This window comes from Candoia aspera, chromosome 6 (assembly GCF_035149785.1).
Source record: "Candoia aspera isolate rCanAsp1 chromosome 6, rCanAsp1.hap2, whole genome shotgun sequence".
Lineage (NCBI taxonomy): Eukaryota > Metazoa > Chordata > Lepidosauria > Squamata > Boidae > Candoia > Candoia aspera.
The window spans coordinates 60,174,812-60,191,556 of NC_086158.1; the positions used below are offsets into that span (position 1 = coordinate 60,174,812).

At 35.8% G+C, this 16,745-nt stretch overlaps 1 protein-coding gene across 2 annotated transcripts in view; it reads left to right on the forward strand.

The window, feature by feature from the left end:
- The window catches only part of SEC23IP (SEC23 interacting protein), a 34,736-nt gene extending 23,274 nt beyond the window's left edge, over positions 1–11,462 (forward strand). The window contains exons 16-19 of one of the 2 annotated variants that reach the window (XM_063307238.1): positions 2,502–2,687; positions 3,407–3,569; positions 6,335–6,443; positions 9,535–11,462. In XM_063307238.1, coding sequence (XP_063163308.1) covers positions 2,502–2,687; positions 3,407–3,569; positions 6,335–6,416 — 431 coding nt within the window. In that variant the 3' untranslated portion in view covers positions 6,417–6,443; positions 9,535–11,462. The remainder of the gene's footprint in view (positions 1–2,501; positions 2,688–3,406; positions 3,570–6,334; positions 6,444–9,534) is intronic. The other variant, XM_063307239.1, reaches the window with a different exon arrangement.
- The last annotated feature ends 5,283 nt before the right edge of the window (positions 11,463–16,745 follow it).

Sequence of the window (16,745 nt, forward strand, 5' to 3'; positions counted from 1 at the left end):
GAAAAAAGAAAAAGAAAGAAATCAAAGAAAAAGCAAAAAGTTCAAGAAAAGAAAAAAGCTGAAGAAAAATAGAAAAGAAAGGAAAAAGATAAAAAGAAATGGCTTCCGATATTCTTCACAGCAATTATAAGTACAAATATATTTTAACCTCTCTCTAAAGTTATATCATATTACTCTTCTTTCTATGATCTATCCTGTCTAATCATCAAAACCATAAATCACAAGTTCATTTTTTCATTTTTATACAAAAAGTCCGTAAGAGGCTTCCAGTTACTAAGAAATATAGACAGTATCTTTTCTCTAATGAGAGAAGTCAATTTATCCATTTCACCAGAATCTGTCAGCTTCACCAACCATTCCTCCATAGTGGGTGGTATTGAATCTTTCCATCTCTGTGCATATAGTAATCTTGCTGCAATATTCATATATTGGAATAATCTTCCATGGCTTTTTTCTAACTGCTTGTCCATTAATCCTAAAAAGAAAAGTTCCAGCTTCAACTGAATGTTGAATCCAATTTTTTTTAGCTTTTTACATGTCCACCAAGCAGGATAAAATGTCCCTTCGTGCTGTTCACATTTCCAACATACATTTGAAGTGCCTTTATACATTCTAGATAATTTCTCTGGTGTCATGTACCAATGATACATCATTTTATAAAAGTTCTCTTTGAGATCATAACACAATGTAAATTTCAACGCTTTTAACCAAAATTCTTAGCCTACTTTATCATATATTCTTTAACCTGTTCTTCCTCTGTTTCAAATTTCAACAAAAGTTTGTACATTTTAGCAATTACATGTTCATCATCAGTACATAATTGTATTTCATATTCTGACTTATTTTGCTCCATACCATAAGTCTTTTTATCCATTTTAAATCTTTCAAATAACCATAAATGGAAAGACCGTTGACAAATATATCCTTCCGCTATTAACTGTTCTCTTGATTTGATTTTAAGTTCCCCTTGATAGTTTTCCAATAATCCCGGGAGGTCAACCATTTATCTGCCTTTTCTCTTCTATAATATGCTTCTTGACCTGAGATTCATAAAGGTGTTTTTGGGCACCCCCTGGATTTATATCTATTCCATATTCTCAATATGGCATGTCTAATAAAATGATTTTTAAAGTCCACATTAATTTTAACTTTATCATACCATAAATATCCATGCCATCCAAACTTCAGGTCATGACCTAACTGTAGAAATCTCTTGTTTCTCAGCAACATGAAATATTCAGTATCAATTGACTGAACATTGTATGAGAAAAAGTATTTTATAAGGCTGAAGTATGTATAAGATGTTGTGATGATACAACATTTTATGTATTGTGTATTTTTAATTATTGTGTTTACTGATTTTATTATGCTGTGAACCACCTTGAGTCTTTGATGGAGGACACATTAAATGATTGAAATAAATTAATAGATAAATAGATAATAATAATACAAGTGGGTGCTGTACCTCCATATGGCATAAGAACAACCTCCAGATATTTTAAACATGTAACTTGATCAGTCTTGTGGCTATCTATGTGCCAAACAAACTTATTGTGTCTTCTTGCAAAGATCATGACTCTAGTTTTACCAAAATCAATCTCCAGCGAGAGATCTTTACAAAAGAGGGCTAATGCCCCCAATGTTCTCTTTAGACTTGTGAACAATAGTAACAGAATTACTAAATAACTATTCCACCTTCTGGAAGTTGATGTTTCATTTCACTTATGACACTGAACTAAAAATTCAATAATAATGGAGCAAGAAAATACCCTTGGTTTACTCCTAGGTTTTTTTATTGGTATATTTTTGCACCAAGTGATGTAAGACTAAACATTGTTCCAATGTGAAGTATCTGGTTCTAAAAGCGATCTGTTTACCTTCTGCTATGTTCTCCAAGTCCAACCATTCTTGCAGTTTCCAGTACATACACCTCACATAAAGCTTGCTAATAATGCATGAAGAGATTTACTGGGTGATAGTTAGACAAGTTCTCCATCTACCTTCTTAACTATGGTAATTTTAATGGTCCAGACCCCAATCTTTAGGGAGCCTGACAGATTAATTAGGGCTATGCAGTGCTTTAGATTCAGTCTTCAGAAGGTGTTAAATTCATACTCTGCACACTCATACTCTGCATACTCTGAAGCATCCAAAGCATTCCACAACCTCGCTGTTAATGTAAGTGAGAAATGAAGCCAATATTATCTCCAACTTTAATTGACTCAGCGGGATCCATCAGTCTACCAGTTTAATAAATTTAAATATTTCTGAAACCAGGACAGTGAACCAGATAAGCAGTTCAGTTTTAACAGAGCTACCTTATAATGATTGTCTAAAGACGGCAGAATAGTTTTTTTTGTTTTTTTGTTTTTTGGTAATTGAAGCTGTATTATGTATTTACTTCTAAGAAACTCTTTAACGTTTGTAATTAAACAAATGGATTGCTCTTCTAACTTGCAGTGGTTGGAGCAAATTTTTTTTTTCCATCTCTCTTTTTTTAGAATTGAAAGATTCTCTCTCTCGAATGGGCTCAGACTTGAAACAAGGTTTTCTCAGCTCTTTGAAAAGTGCTTGGCAAACCCTTAATGAATTTGCACGTGCCCATACCTCTTCTACTCAACTCCAAGCAGAATTGGAGAAAGTGGCCCATCAGATTAAAGCAGAAGAGGAAAAAGATGAGGCAGAAGGTTAGTTGATGAAAGGATACCGTTTTCAGTAGCTGCTGCAAGTGATAAAATTGAAACGTATTTCCCTCTCTTTGCTTTCAGAACTGATGTCTGGAGTCTTATGTTAGGAACTCACGTGTTATTTCATACTCTGAAAGTTTAATCTGAAGCTTTGGATAGTTTCTCCAATATGCAAAGCTTCATTTTCATCCTGAACATTTTGCTGGAGAGGATATCTGTTACTCTACTTCTAGTAAAAAAACTTACGTTGGGTATAATAAATGGATTGGTTTGCTAACCAATCACTATAATAAACAGGACAAGGTCTCTAATTAAAAACGTGTTTTAATTGACTGGATGTAATCAGTTGAGCAAATATTGACTTTCTGGACAGAAAGAGTTTGTCTGCTCTATTCTGGCCACTTTAGATCAAATATTTCATGCACCACTGGTTGCTGTTTAGGAAGTCCTGCAATTTGTGTTGAATGTAAGCCTGTGTGATTGCTTGTTTTCTGAAAGCTTCTGAATATGCAGTATAATAAAATCCCATTGGATATTTGTTTTCTTCTAAACAAGTATTTACACACACACAAGTATATATATCAGAAAAAGAAACTAGTAATTGTGACTGTGTTATAAATAGGCCTAATACTGAGGTATTGTAGCAAGGAAAGAGAGGATGGCAAACTAACGATTCAACTTGTAGTATATTTTTCATACTCAGTTTCTTTCCCCTGTAGCAGAAAAGATAGTGGAAAGTTCAGAACTTTCAAAGGATGAAGACTTGAGTATAAAAGTTGGCTTGCTAAATGGAGGTCGTCGTATTGATTACGTTCTGCAAGAAAAACCTATAGAAAGTTTTAATGAGTATCTTTTCGCTCTACAGAGTCACTTGTGCTACTGGTAAGAATTTATTTATTTTAATAACAGTGCTGCAACATTGAGTTTCTTTAGATATATCTCTGCTGGCCCTTTTTTTTTTTACTTGTATTTTTCAGCTGCATTTTGTCTTCTACATTTATTGTTCACAGCAAAGGGATTTGCCACCGCGCCACAGTTCAGCAAGTAAACAATGCTTTTACAAAACCCATATAACTCTAGCATCTTTTTGCATTTCTTTTAGATTACTTTCATAATATAAGATAAGCTTCTGTTCTGTGTTGCAGAAAATGTGATTTTATGGACAGTGTTACACTGCTGCAGCAATTTAAGAACAAAGAATCTGTTTATCAAGGCAGGGTTAGCAACCACAAAACCAAGAGCTTCAGTTCAGACCATAGGAGTGGGCAAATTCTTATACAGCTAAAATAGCCCTTTATATGCACCTATATTATTGACTGTCTACAGCATTTTGGTTTAATGGATAAAATGGGGACTTATGAATAGTCTATCATTTTGCTGACAACTTTGATGTGGGAGCATTACATCTGGCATCTAAGTATGAAAATGTTGTATTGTATTTGATGTATCCTAGTAAAATATACCATCTTGCTATTTCTTATTCAAAATTCTGACAAAACATTTGCCAGTTTGATACCTACAGGGAGAACACATGAAAGCAGTGGTCTTCTTTCCTTTAGTTTCCCAACAATTTGCATTGAGAACCTTAATATTGCAGATAAACTATTTGGTCATTATGACTGACAGCCTTAATAGCCTTATCTTCTATAAATTTGGTTAATCACACTTTAAAAGATTCCAAGTTGATCACCCTCACTGCATCCTGAGATAGCAAATAATATAGTTCGTTCTTCTTAACTGCCCTTTTTTTAAAGTAGGGAGGTTTAGGATTTATGGCCCAGTTTAGCTGCTTGTATTCTGCTTCAGAAATGTTCCAGTTCCTTTTGCCTGGTCTATGCTCGTTCTGTTATACATAGGGTCACCATGAGTCGTAAACGACTCGACGGCAACTAACAACAACAATGCTGGAAGGCAGCTAGATAGTATTTCCATAAGGTGGCACTCTTGAGTTAAAGAAAATTCTGTTGGCTAATAAGTTGTAAAATTGTTAGGCTCCTACATAGTATGCTGACGCCAAATACCTTGCTGACTAATAAAAAAACCTTGAGGTAGTACACAAACAGTATTTTTTCTACTGATAATAAATATTCTGTCCCTCTCTCTCTCGTTCTCTCTCTCTCTCTCTTGCCCTTTGAGTACAGGGCTGAACAGATGCAAGGATTCATATAATAACAAATGAATTTTTTGTTCTTCCTATATGCTCTTCTCTTTTAGTAGGGAGGCTTAGAGCACCCAAGTAAATTATGCAAAAATTCTTCTGGGGATTAGCTCACCATTATATTATTGCCTGAAATCTACTTGGACAACTTGAAGGTTATTTAATTATTTCTAAAAACAGGAGAATTGTTGCATTATGTAATACATCTATCAGATTCAGTAATCTGTGTTATGTAGACTGTTACTGTAGGATGGTGTCCTGGATTGCAAATGGAAATTAGTCTTTGGTTTCTTGGAATTAATATACCCTGATTACAGTCTTTTGTACGAGATGAAGTACTACAGAATAATGTAGAGATAGCAATAAATTAATAGCAGAGTCCGGCCCCCTGGACTTGCACAAAAATTAAATTAGGCAAGATGCTGCTAACTGTATTGTAAATATTGTAAAAAAAAATTGTTAGTATATTTTATTTTCACCTTTTTCACAGTAGGCTACATTAATAAAAATAAATAAATAAAATTATATTCTTTGAATGGAATCGAATGAATGGAAGGTCATCCTGCAGGCCCATCCCCTTGATCTCTTGGGAGGTAGATACTAACAGAATTTCCTCCTAGCTTAAGCATGTTTGGCAGGCAGATTCTACCTGAGCATATGATCCCAGAAATAGAAAGATGGGATATTAATACCCATTAACTAGAGTTACAGTCGTATTAAATTAAACATTACCTGACCAAAAATGCAAAATAAGTGAAAAAGGTGAATTTCACTCATAAAACATATGGAATACATTCAAGAAACGGTTTGTATTCTAACTCTGGCAGGCCTTAGAAACTGCTAAAGTGATGTTACGGGATTTAAAAGATATTTAACTTGCTGAGGAACTTAAGCTGCCAGCAATAGAATGCTTGTATACCAGCTAGTTGAAAGAAGACATTGTAAGTTTTAGTCATGGCCAATTCAACAGAGATTAAAACTGAGCCTTAAGTCATGAGAGAAAGTTAAGTCAAAAATCAGAAGTTGTCTGAAGGAAAAAAGAAATAAGGCAGTGAAATGAGATACAAGAACTGAAGGAAATATAGGTAAAAATCATAGGGAGTAAAATAAAGGAGAGGGCATTTATTTATTTATCCATCCAATTTATATAGCTGCGGGCATTTATTTATCCACCCATACCACAACAAGTGACAATTAATTATGTGTCAAGATGGTTGGGGTACTGTGTTTTGCATGTTGAGTTAAAAGCTTATAGCTGAATGGTTAAATAACCTAAGTAAACTATTATGAGGTTGAGGAGAGACATATGTTCATTAGAGACATATGAAATTAATTTGAAAAGCAATCAAAGGAAAGAAGCATCAGGACAGCAATTTTTCAATCAGTAAGTTTGCATAGTTAGGTATTTGCCTCTTCTGTATTACAGAATAGAAGAAGCTTGTTCAAATTAGGCAATTCACTGGAAATTAGCATTTTTTTTAATCTGCAGGGAATCAGAAGATACTGCTTTACTTCTTCTAAAAGAAATCTATAGATCTATGAATGTATATCCTGAACAACCACAACATTGATATCAGAACACCTGTAATCCAAAATGTGTAAGTAATTCCTAATATAAATAGAACATAACGTTATTTCTTAAAGCGTTCAGAACCCCTCGTAAAGCAAGAACGTCATTGGCTTCAATCAGTGACATAAGCAGCTTGCCTCTTTGCTTTGCTGTCCTGGCCCGTTCATGTCTCTGCTTCAAGGATCTGTTAACTTTGTGGGTTCAGTTCGGAAGGTGCTTGTGGAAATAAAACAGGGAAAGAAAGAAAAGTATCTTTCCGCAGAATGTCTTTTGCCAGTATAATAGTACCATGAGGTACAACTGAAAAAGGTTGTCTTGATGTCTGAAAGAAAGGATTGAAATAAACCAGTGTTTCCCTTGATAAAGAAGTGCTAGTATGCTTGAAATAATATTTGTATCACTTTGTATACTGTATGTTTCATTTAAGAATTTTCCCCTGTGGAGACTTGAATTACTTTATGATAATTTTGTAAACTTAAATGTTAGAAAAGCCCTAATTTTTTAATTTTTCCCTTATCTCCTCCTTCCCAGTAAGTTTGATGAACATGATCATGTAAGCCTTTTTTCGTTCTCTGTGATTATGGCGCAAAAAATAACATCAGCTAACCACCTTGCATAGTCCAGGGGATTGGGACATTTGAGATACTTGTGTTTCCAGCCTTGAAAATACTGAAGCTGGAACTCTTACGTTTCCTCTTTGTGGTTAGCTTCATTAAAGATGCCTATTGTCATGTCAGAATAATTTTTAGCATTGATGATGAAATCCCTCTTCTGCTTATAAAAATAATGATATCAAATTGTGCATTTTTGAAATGTTTTCTAGTTTGATAGGCCCATGTTTCTTAAGTTATGATGAGACTCTGAACAAATGAAAGGATTCTGCTTATTTATGTATTTATTCTTCAAACTTCTATTACCGCCCATCTCCCCCAAGAAAGGGGGACTCTATTAATATAAAATATGTAACTTAAGCATATAATGGGGCAGGACTAATTTTGCGTTCCTCATCTTTTAGCAGCTTGCAAACATACTTCTGTTAGCACGTATGCATACATGCTAGGAAAGAAATAACTTATGTATCTTTTTAAAAACACTTTAAATGAGGGAAATCAAAACGAAAACAAACAGTAATATGTAGCTATCTTTACAGGATCAAATTCTGAAACAGTGATCTGGGTTTAATCTATATTCAATGAATAGCCAACAATTTCATCTGATCTACCTTCAGCTTTGATGCTCAGATGTTATAGTAACATTTTTAAACTAGAGAAGTATATATTGCAGAGAGTTTAGTTGAGGAATTGATGTGCTTTCTTTGGCTTAAATCATTTTAACTTGTATGAGGAATTCATTATATACTTCTGAATTAGGTACCTCTGACCTTTTCCCTTAACATATTTTGGGATCAATATATGTGAAATATTAATCAGTCTTTGCTTTAATGTCTTAGTATTTTTTCTCATGCACACACAGTAAGTAATACCCAACAGAACAAATTATTCCAATTACTCCCTGAGTTTAGTAAACAATTTGCTCATATCATGCTGCTTCATGACATATTCATGCTTTGCTTGTTGAGAGAAGCTTTGTTTAAAATATGCAGATAAATGCCTCTAATCTTCAGCACTATAGAGAATCTAACTTAAATGTAAACTTCCCAAATGAGCAATCTGCACAAATAACAATGGGGAAAATACCCCTGCAACTGCCACTTGAACCATTGTCAAAAGAGTTCATAGAACGATATTTGCCAAAATGTGAAGGGAACATTCAAATTCTGTGATTTTTTTGAGTTGCTTCAATCATAAAAGTACATTCTGTATGTTTATTATGCAGGAGCTTATGCTTGAAAAATAGTATTATATCTTAACTGCTTTTGTAGAAATACTCTTTCTAATATGGTACATTACTTCAGGAGTGCAAGAGAATGGAATTTATACCTAGGGCATGATCCAGTCCACCAGAATAATACAGTCTGTGACCAGTTCTTGAAGGCTATCTATAGCTCTGTTTCCAAAGGCAGCAGAAAGATGGGGTTTGCGCACGCTTCCCATTTCCCAATACAGTTTTCTTTCTTTCCCTCGATACATACCACTTTTATCATTCAGGCATCACATTTATTGCATCCACTGATGTTTCTTTGAGGAGAAACATATCTACTTACTTACGCATGAAAAGTCCTATTTTTGAGACAGATATGCAGATTTGCTAGGAAACTTTTATTCAGTCAGTTGTTAACTGATATGCAACCCATGGGACTTTGCACATGTAACAAAATTGAAGTTCCAGAGGGAAAAAATTAGGTTGAGATTTTTACTAGCTTCCATACCAGAATGGGAATGAGACTGTCATTGCCTCTGGATCTGTTTTAATAAATTCTATAAATGACTTAATCCAACTTTAAGTGTTGATTTTAACAGAAGCAAAAAGCAAATAGGTTCTTTCTATGTTTCCTGAGGTACACTACTGAATACTTGAATAAACGATCTCTGTGAAGTTAAGTGTAGAATTCCATCAGAAGAGTACTTCAGGGTATTTCAGTATTTTTGGGGGGGATGGGGAGGTGTTATTCTTTTGATGTTTGCCTTGTCATAATTTGGCTATCTTTCAGGCTAGGGTTAGTGTTTTTATGTTTTAAATTTGTATGCTGCCCACAGTGGGCAGCCTACAAACATAACTATTAAAAATAAATAAATTTGTACAAATAACTACTGTTTTATTTGAATTTCCATTGAATTGTGAACATCTGTAGCATCTAAATCTGACTGAAAATGTTTTTTGGGTGGCTATTACACAAATTTTAAGTTATTTGGTGGGATGGATTCAGATTCATATATATATCCTTTTAGAAAATCTTATGGTAATAACAATAAGACAACAAAAAGAGAAAGATTAAGATAATTACTGCTAAAGAAATTGTAATTATGCACAGGATTATATCATATACAGACTGTTTTTTCTGACTGACACCATCTCTTTCTTTTCTCAGAATACGTCCTAGTAGAAATAAAATGGATAGAGACATTCTGATATTTTTCCAGTGATGTTTTCTTGGCAACTGTGACTGCAGTTAACAAAGTTTTCCATAGCTTACCCTCCTCTCTCTTTTTTTTTTTCAGCATTTCCCATCTTGTTTTGGCTTGCTAACAGCCTTTGAAGAAAACAACACCAATTCCCTATCCATAGATGACAGAAGTGGCTTCAATCTGCAGCCCTCAGTTTCTAAACTATCTTATTGTGTCATTTTAAAAAAGAAAACATTGGGTGTGGAAAAAAACCTGATTTGTTCTTTAGAGCTTACATACTGTTTTCCTAGCCTTGAATCATTTGTGGCATTTTTGCCAAACTTAAGTGATCTTTAAAAAAAAATGGCATGCAAATTAATATTTCTAATCTGTCTTGGTTCATAGGTTTATCAGGCCTGTGTTTTTGATCAGGACTGTATTTTTTTAAATAATACCTTTGTGGTAAATAGCAATAATACTTTTTTTTTAATTTAATAAATGCATTTGGTCCCATTTCTTTAAAAATGTAAACTTAACATCAAAGTTGTTTAATACACATTCAGATCAAGCCATTATATTTGCAAAATAAATAATTGGAATCAATTTCGTACAATAGCAGGCTTACCATTACATTTTTATAAAAATCTTCTGAGCCTCTGAAAGATGTGCTTTTTTATTTTTGTGACATGAACTTTTACTCTAGGTTATGTAGAGAATTGCTGTTAACCAGTTCAGCACTTGTACTTCTTGCTTTTCTGTCTGCATATTTATTGATTAGAGAACAAAGAGCTAAATTTGGTTTGGCATTCATGATCATGCTAGGATACATGAGTCTATATGTGATTTGAGGACTAGACGTAGACAAACTTCTGCATTAATGGCCCTGGGATGGAGGAGTCTTTCGAAGATCCAATTTAGTTAGTGCCTCGACATTGCCAAGAGCACCTGCCTTGATTTCATAGTGAAATATCTGAGAGTTTCATAAATAAATTTATCAGCAGTGGACTTCTGAAGCTTATTTTCCATTGTCACTTCTGTTTTTTTTCCTGCATATTAAGCAATGTTTCATTAAAGTGATATTGTAATGGTTACTTGCTATAGATTATTTTAGTTTAGTAGTATTTTTCAAGAATATGATTTGGCCTCGGTGCAGAGGATAGTGTTAACATTTATCCCAGAATGGACATTATGTTAGTTCCTGAGCAGAAAGGGCAAAATAGATGAGATATGTAACTTGGTCATCTTCTGTTGTATGGTCTATGCAATTAAAAAGCTTGTATATTTTTAAATTAACAGAAGTAAATTCATTGTAGTATATTAACACATAGCTATTTTATATATCTTTAAGAATTGTGATATTAGTGGGCCTTTCTAGAAAGTTTTTATGCTTCTTTTGGTGATTCTGATCTTATTTCTGAAAGCAAGAGATTTGTTTTTTCATATTCCAAGTACTTGCTATGCTTTTCATCATAATGAAATTTAACATGTTTGTTGTTAAACTGGAATAAATTCTGTCACAGAAATAATGAATGAAGCAGCTTCTTGTCATAGAATAACAACTGGAGAAGCCCTTCAATATTACTTAGATTAAACTTGTTTCTAAACCAGTATTTTTCAATCTCAGCAGCTTTAAGGTGTGTGGAATTCAAGTCCCAGAATTGCTGGCTGGGGAATTCTGGGAATTGGAGTCCACACATCTTGGAAGTCGCTGAGGTTGAGAAACACTGTTCTAAACAGGTTTCAGAATTGTAAGTTTGGTATTCAAATCACATTCCCAATCATTCTGGTCACATACCAAGGAAGGAAAGACATGCAAAGGTTTTCAAGAATTAACAGCAGTATTGTGTATATAGGGTTTGCTGAAGTGAAAATGTAAAGTCAGGTAAAATAAATGTAATGATTGCCATGATGAAAAATGTAGAAGTATTTATTATTACATTCAATTTAAAGAAGTTTGCTTTGTTTTTTGTTCAGCATTGTTTATTGCCATGGAAATAAATAGTGCAGATCTGATTAAACTGTTTTTGGATGTTTGGACAGAATTTATGTTTGGTCTGGAATATTTTAAATTCATCAAGACATTTTAATTTCTGCAAGTGTGCTATATGCTGTATTCTCAAAATATGGATAAATGTTAATTTGTTATGAATTATACATTTGGTCTGGGTGATAGAGATGGAGATATCTAAAGTATAATCTCAGTGCTGACTGTTATACTTAAAATTAATTTGAAGAAATATTGACACCTACCTGCAGTACACATTATCATGTTACTGCTGTGCTTGCTTATATGTTCTATTTAATAGTTGGGTTTTAATCTGTGGCAGAAGTTTCAATAATATATGAACAACATGCATCCGAGCTAAGATTACAGTTTTAAAAATTAGAAGCCAATGGTAAGTTTATAACTTTGCATTAGTTTTTTTCACAAAGGGAGCAAAAGTGCATACGTATAAGATCAGCCAAAGCTCTCTACTGCATTTCACCAACCAGAGAAAAATGTGGAAGTAGCAGCTGTAAGCATTTTCCTTCCTCAGCCTGGTAAGATTGACAGCAGTGCTAGGACTACTGATCTATGCTGTTTTATGTGTTTTCTTGCAGAAACAAAAACAAAGAATTAGGAATGGTCAAACCAGCATCAGCTCTTGGTCCTGTTAAGCGGTTGCCAGGCTGTTATTGGCACTGTAGCCATAGGCTACCAGCTGGGACCTTATTTGCATGCAGTAGCAATGGATTCTTATTCTCCACAAATCCTTATAGCAACTTTATACTGGGAGCATTTTTGGAAAATAGCATGTTTGCTACTGTGGTTAGATAAGCCTGTAGCTAAACAGTCCTGACTGGGCTCTCAGAGCTGGAAGTAGACTTGTAAATGTATCTACAATGTTTTATTTCTTTTTTTCTGTTGAGTTATGTACAGCTTTACCTTTGTGGAGTTTGTTAACCATACTGTCAACAAACCTTAGGTCCTTCTCATTCTATTTTGTAATTATATTTCTAGTTAATGTAACTATAAGACATAATGAAACTGTAAGTCAGGTTCTTGAGGTGTGCTTTGTAAAACAGCCAGATGATTTACAACTTGGCAAAGGTTCCCATCACTGTAGCAAATTAATGCTTTAATGACAATATCACTAGTTTATGATGAGCGTCGCTTGTTATTTTTTGAAATTTTAGTATTGAGATTAAAATTTCTGTTCTGTTCAGTTAAGCCTTTTTATTTGTGTTCTCTTTTCTGAAATTGGGACAAATTTACAAGGGGCCATACGTAACAGTTTTGTGCAGGCCAGTAAGGTATAGTAATGTGAAGACTTAGTGCTGCTTTCCTCCTCCTCTCACCTTTTTTATATAACTCAAGGTGGTGAACATACCTAATATTCCTTCCCGACAACAACAACCCTGTGACTTGGGTTGGGCTTAGAGAGTGACCTTAGCAACCTTTTTAAGTTCCTCTTAGGGTGATATAGTATATCTGACTCTGGATATGTGGATTTTTCTGTGATAGTGAAATAGGTAAAACTGTTTATGTTATTTTATTGAAAGAAGTAAAATCAAATCTTTTATTGTTGCAGTCCAAGACCGGGATACATACAAAGATAAGGCTAAACTACAATTGCAGTAAGGAAAGACTAGTGCAGAGCATGCTAGAAACATAAATACTAAAAGTAACAATGTAAAACTATTCAAAACAAAAAAGTACAAAACTGCTAAAAACAATTGAGCATAGGAAGTCTTTAAGACAATTTATTTTTATATATACTGTATTTTCTATGCAGCCCAATTATAACAACTCCAGGCAGTTTATAATAAAATAAGTAATTTTATATTACACCCAAATATCCAAACATCCACATCCAAACAATAACTAGAATCATGGATGACCACCATGGGTGGATCAAGCAAAAGACATGTTTCAATGCAAAGTCTACCTCTCATGTACTAGTGTGACACAAGTATCAAAGGAGCTTGCATTGTGATGTCACAATGCACATTTTTGTTACAATAGTTTCATCATAGCTAGCTGTAGATACCTATGACCAGAACTAAAACCCAACCCTAATAAATATCATCCCTAGTTCCTGAATGCCTTAAAAAAAAAACTTTTTTCCCCAGCTTTCTGAAATGCCACCAAGGAGGAGGCCAAATGAATCTCAGAGGTAAGCTGTTCCACAGTGATGAGGCAACCACCAAGAAATTCTGCTTCCAGGCTCCCATTCTTTTAATTTCTCATTGGGTGAGGACCCTAAGCATCCCATATAAGGAAGAATGCACAAGATGGGAATACCTGTCAGAAGAGATGGTTCTGAAGATAAAAAGAAGCCAAGCTATGAAGAGCTTCATATTAATATAAGCCCTCTGAATTCTTTTCCAACAACCTAAGAGACGGCTTTATACATGGACTTCACCAGATGGACAACACTGAAATCAGATTGACTATATCCTTTGCAGCTAAAGGTGGCGGACATCTATACAATCGGTAAAAACAAGACCTGGAGCTGACTGTAGTTCAGATCACGAACTAATTACACAATTTAGGATCAGACTAAAGAGATTAGGGAAGACACACAGATCAGCTAGATATGAGCTCACTAATATTCCTAAGGAATATGCAGTGGAGGTGAAGAATAGATTTAAGGGACTGGACTTAGTAGGTAGGGTCCCGGAAGAACTATGGACAGAAGTTCGCAACATTGTTCAGGAGGCAGCAACAAAATACATCCCAAAGAAAGAGAAAACCAAGAAGGCAAAATGGCTGTCTGCTGAGACACTAGAAGTAGCCCAAGAAAGAAAGAAGGAAAGCAAAAGGCAACAGTGATAGGGGGAGATATTCCCAATTAAATGCAGAATTCCAGAGGTTAGCCAGAAGAGATGAATTATTTTTAAACAAGCAATGCGTGGAAGTGGGAGAAGACAATAGAATAGAAAGGACAAGAGACCTCTTCCAGAAAATTAGAAACATCGGAGGTAAATTCCAGGCCAAAATGAGTATGATCAAAAACAAAGATGGCAAGGACCTAACAGAAGAAGAAGAGATCAAGAAAAGGTGGCAAGAATATACAGAAGACCTGTATAGGAAGGATAACAATATTGGGGATAGCTTTGACGGTGTGGTCAGTGAGCTAGAGCCAGACATCCTGAAGAGTGAGGTTGAATGGGCCTTAAGAAGCATTGCTAATAAGGCAGCAGGAGACGATGGTATCCCAGCTGAATTGTTCAAAATCTTGCAAGATGATGCTGTAAAGGTAATACATGCTATATGCCAGCAAATTTGGAAAACACAAGAATGGCCATCAGATTGGAAAAAAGTCAACTTACATCCCCATAGCAAAAAAGGGAAACACTAAAGAATGTTCAAACTATCGAACAGTGGCACTTATTTCTCATGCCAGTAAGGTAATGCTCAAGATCCTGCAAGGTAGACTTCAGCAATTCATGGAGCGAGAATTGCCAGATGTACAAGCTGGGTTTAGAAAAGGCAGAGGAACTAGGGACCAAATTGCCAATATCTGCTGAATAATGGAAAAAGCCAGGGAGTTTCAGAAAAACATCTATTTCTGTTTTATTGACTATTGTAAAACCTTTGACTGTATGGACCATAACAAATTGTGGCAAGTTCTTAGTGGTATGGGGATACCAAGTCATCTTGTCTGCCTCCTGAGGAATCTGTATAATGACCAAGTAGCAACAGTAAGAACAGACCATGGAACAACAGACTGGTTTAAGATTGGGAAAGGAGTACGGCAGGGCTGTATACTCTCACCCTACCTATTCAACTTGTATGCAGAACATATCATGCAACATGCTGGGCTTGAGGAATCCAAGGCTGGAGTTAAAATCGCTGGAAGAAACATTAACAATCTCAGATATGCAGATGATACCGCTTTGATGGCTGAAAGTGAAGAGGAACTGAGGAGCCTTATGATGAAGGTGAAAGAAGAAAGTGCAAAAGCTGGCTTGCAGCTAAACCTCATAAAACCAAGATTATGTCAACCAGCTTGATTGATAACTGGCAAATAGAGGGAGAAAATGTAGAAGCAGTGAAAGACTGTATTTCTAGGTGCGAAGATTACTGCAGGTGCTGACTGCAGTCAGGAAATCAGAAGACGCTTAATCCTTGGGAGAAGAGCAATGACAAATCTTGATAAAATAGTCAAGAGCAGAGACATCACACTGACAACAAAGGTCCGCATAGTTAAAGCAATGTTGTTCCCCGTAGTAACATATGGCTGCGAGAGCTGGACCATAAGGAAGGCTGAGAGAAGGAAGATAGATGCTTTTGAACTGTGGTGTTGGAGGAAAACTCTGAGAGTGCCTTGGACTGCAAGAAGATCAAACCAGTCCATCCTCCAGGAAATCAAGCCAGACTGCTCACTTGAGGGAATGATATTAAAGGCAAAACTGAAATACTTTGGCCACATAATGAGAAGACAGGACACCCTGGAGAAGATGCTGATGCTAGGGAGAGTGGAGGGCAAAAGGAAGAGGGGCTGACCAAGGGCAAGATGGATGGATGATATTCTAGAGGTGACAGACTCGTCCCTGGGGGAGCTGGGGGTGTTGACAACCGACAGGTAACTCTGGCGTGGGCTGGTCCATGAAGTCACGAAGAATCGGAAGCGACTGAATGTGTCATGAGTAAGGATGGCGAGCAGGGGGCTCCCTTCCAGACTGTAAAGCGCATGCGTAGCACTGAGGAGTTGGTGAGCCATTCCAAGAGGCACAGATTGGGACCGCCTTAACCTGCGGGGTTCATATGGCTGGGTTTTCCCACGTTTGTTCAGTTTGTTAGGATTACTGTTATGTATTAGCAATAAAACATTAGAGACCAGTTCCCTTTTTCAGAGTGTTTCCTGGGAGTCAGGACAGAACGAATAAACAACAAAAACTCTGAATTGGACCCAATAACCTAGTTGCAGCTAGTGCAGTAAAAGTAATAAAGTTGTTATGCTTCCAAAATGGGTTATCACTACTAGCTACCAACTACAGTTTCTGGATCATATTCAAAGAAGCCCCATGTCGAGTGTGTTGTAGAGCTTAGTATGCTGTGATAAGGATGTGGATCGACTGAATGTGTCATGAGTAAGGATGGCGAGCAGGGGGCTCCCTTCCAGACTGTTAAGCGCATGCGTAGCACTGAGGAGTTGGTGAGCCATTCCAAGAGGCGCAGGGGTGTCTCTGTGTCACAAGGGTGTCCTAGTTTGAGAAAGCTGCAATTGGCACATCAGCTAACGTTGGACAAAGTTTCCCCTGCTCATAGCCTCCACTTGCTACTTAAGCTGGACCCATGAGTTCAAGAGAATCCTCAAATCATGGACTTGCTCCAT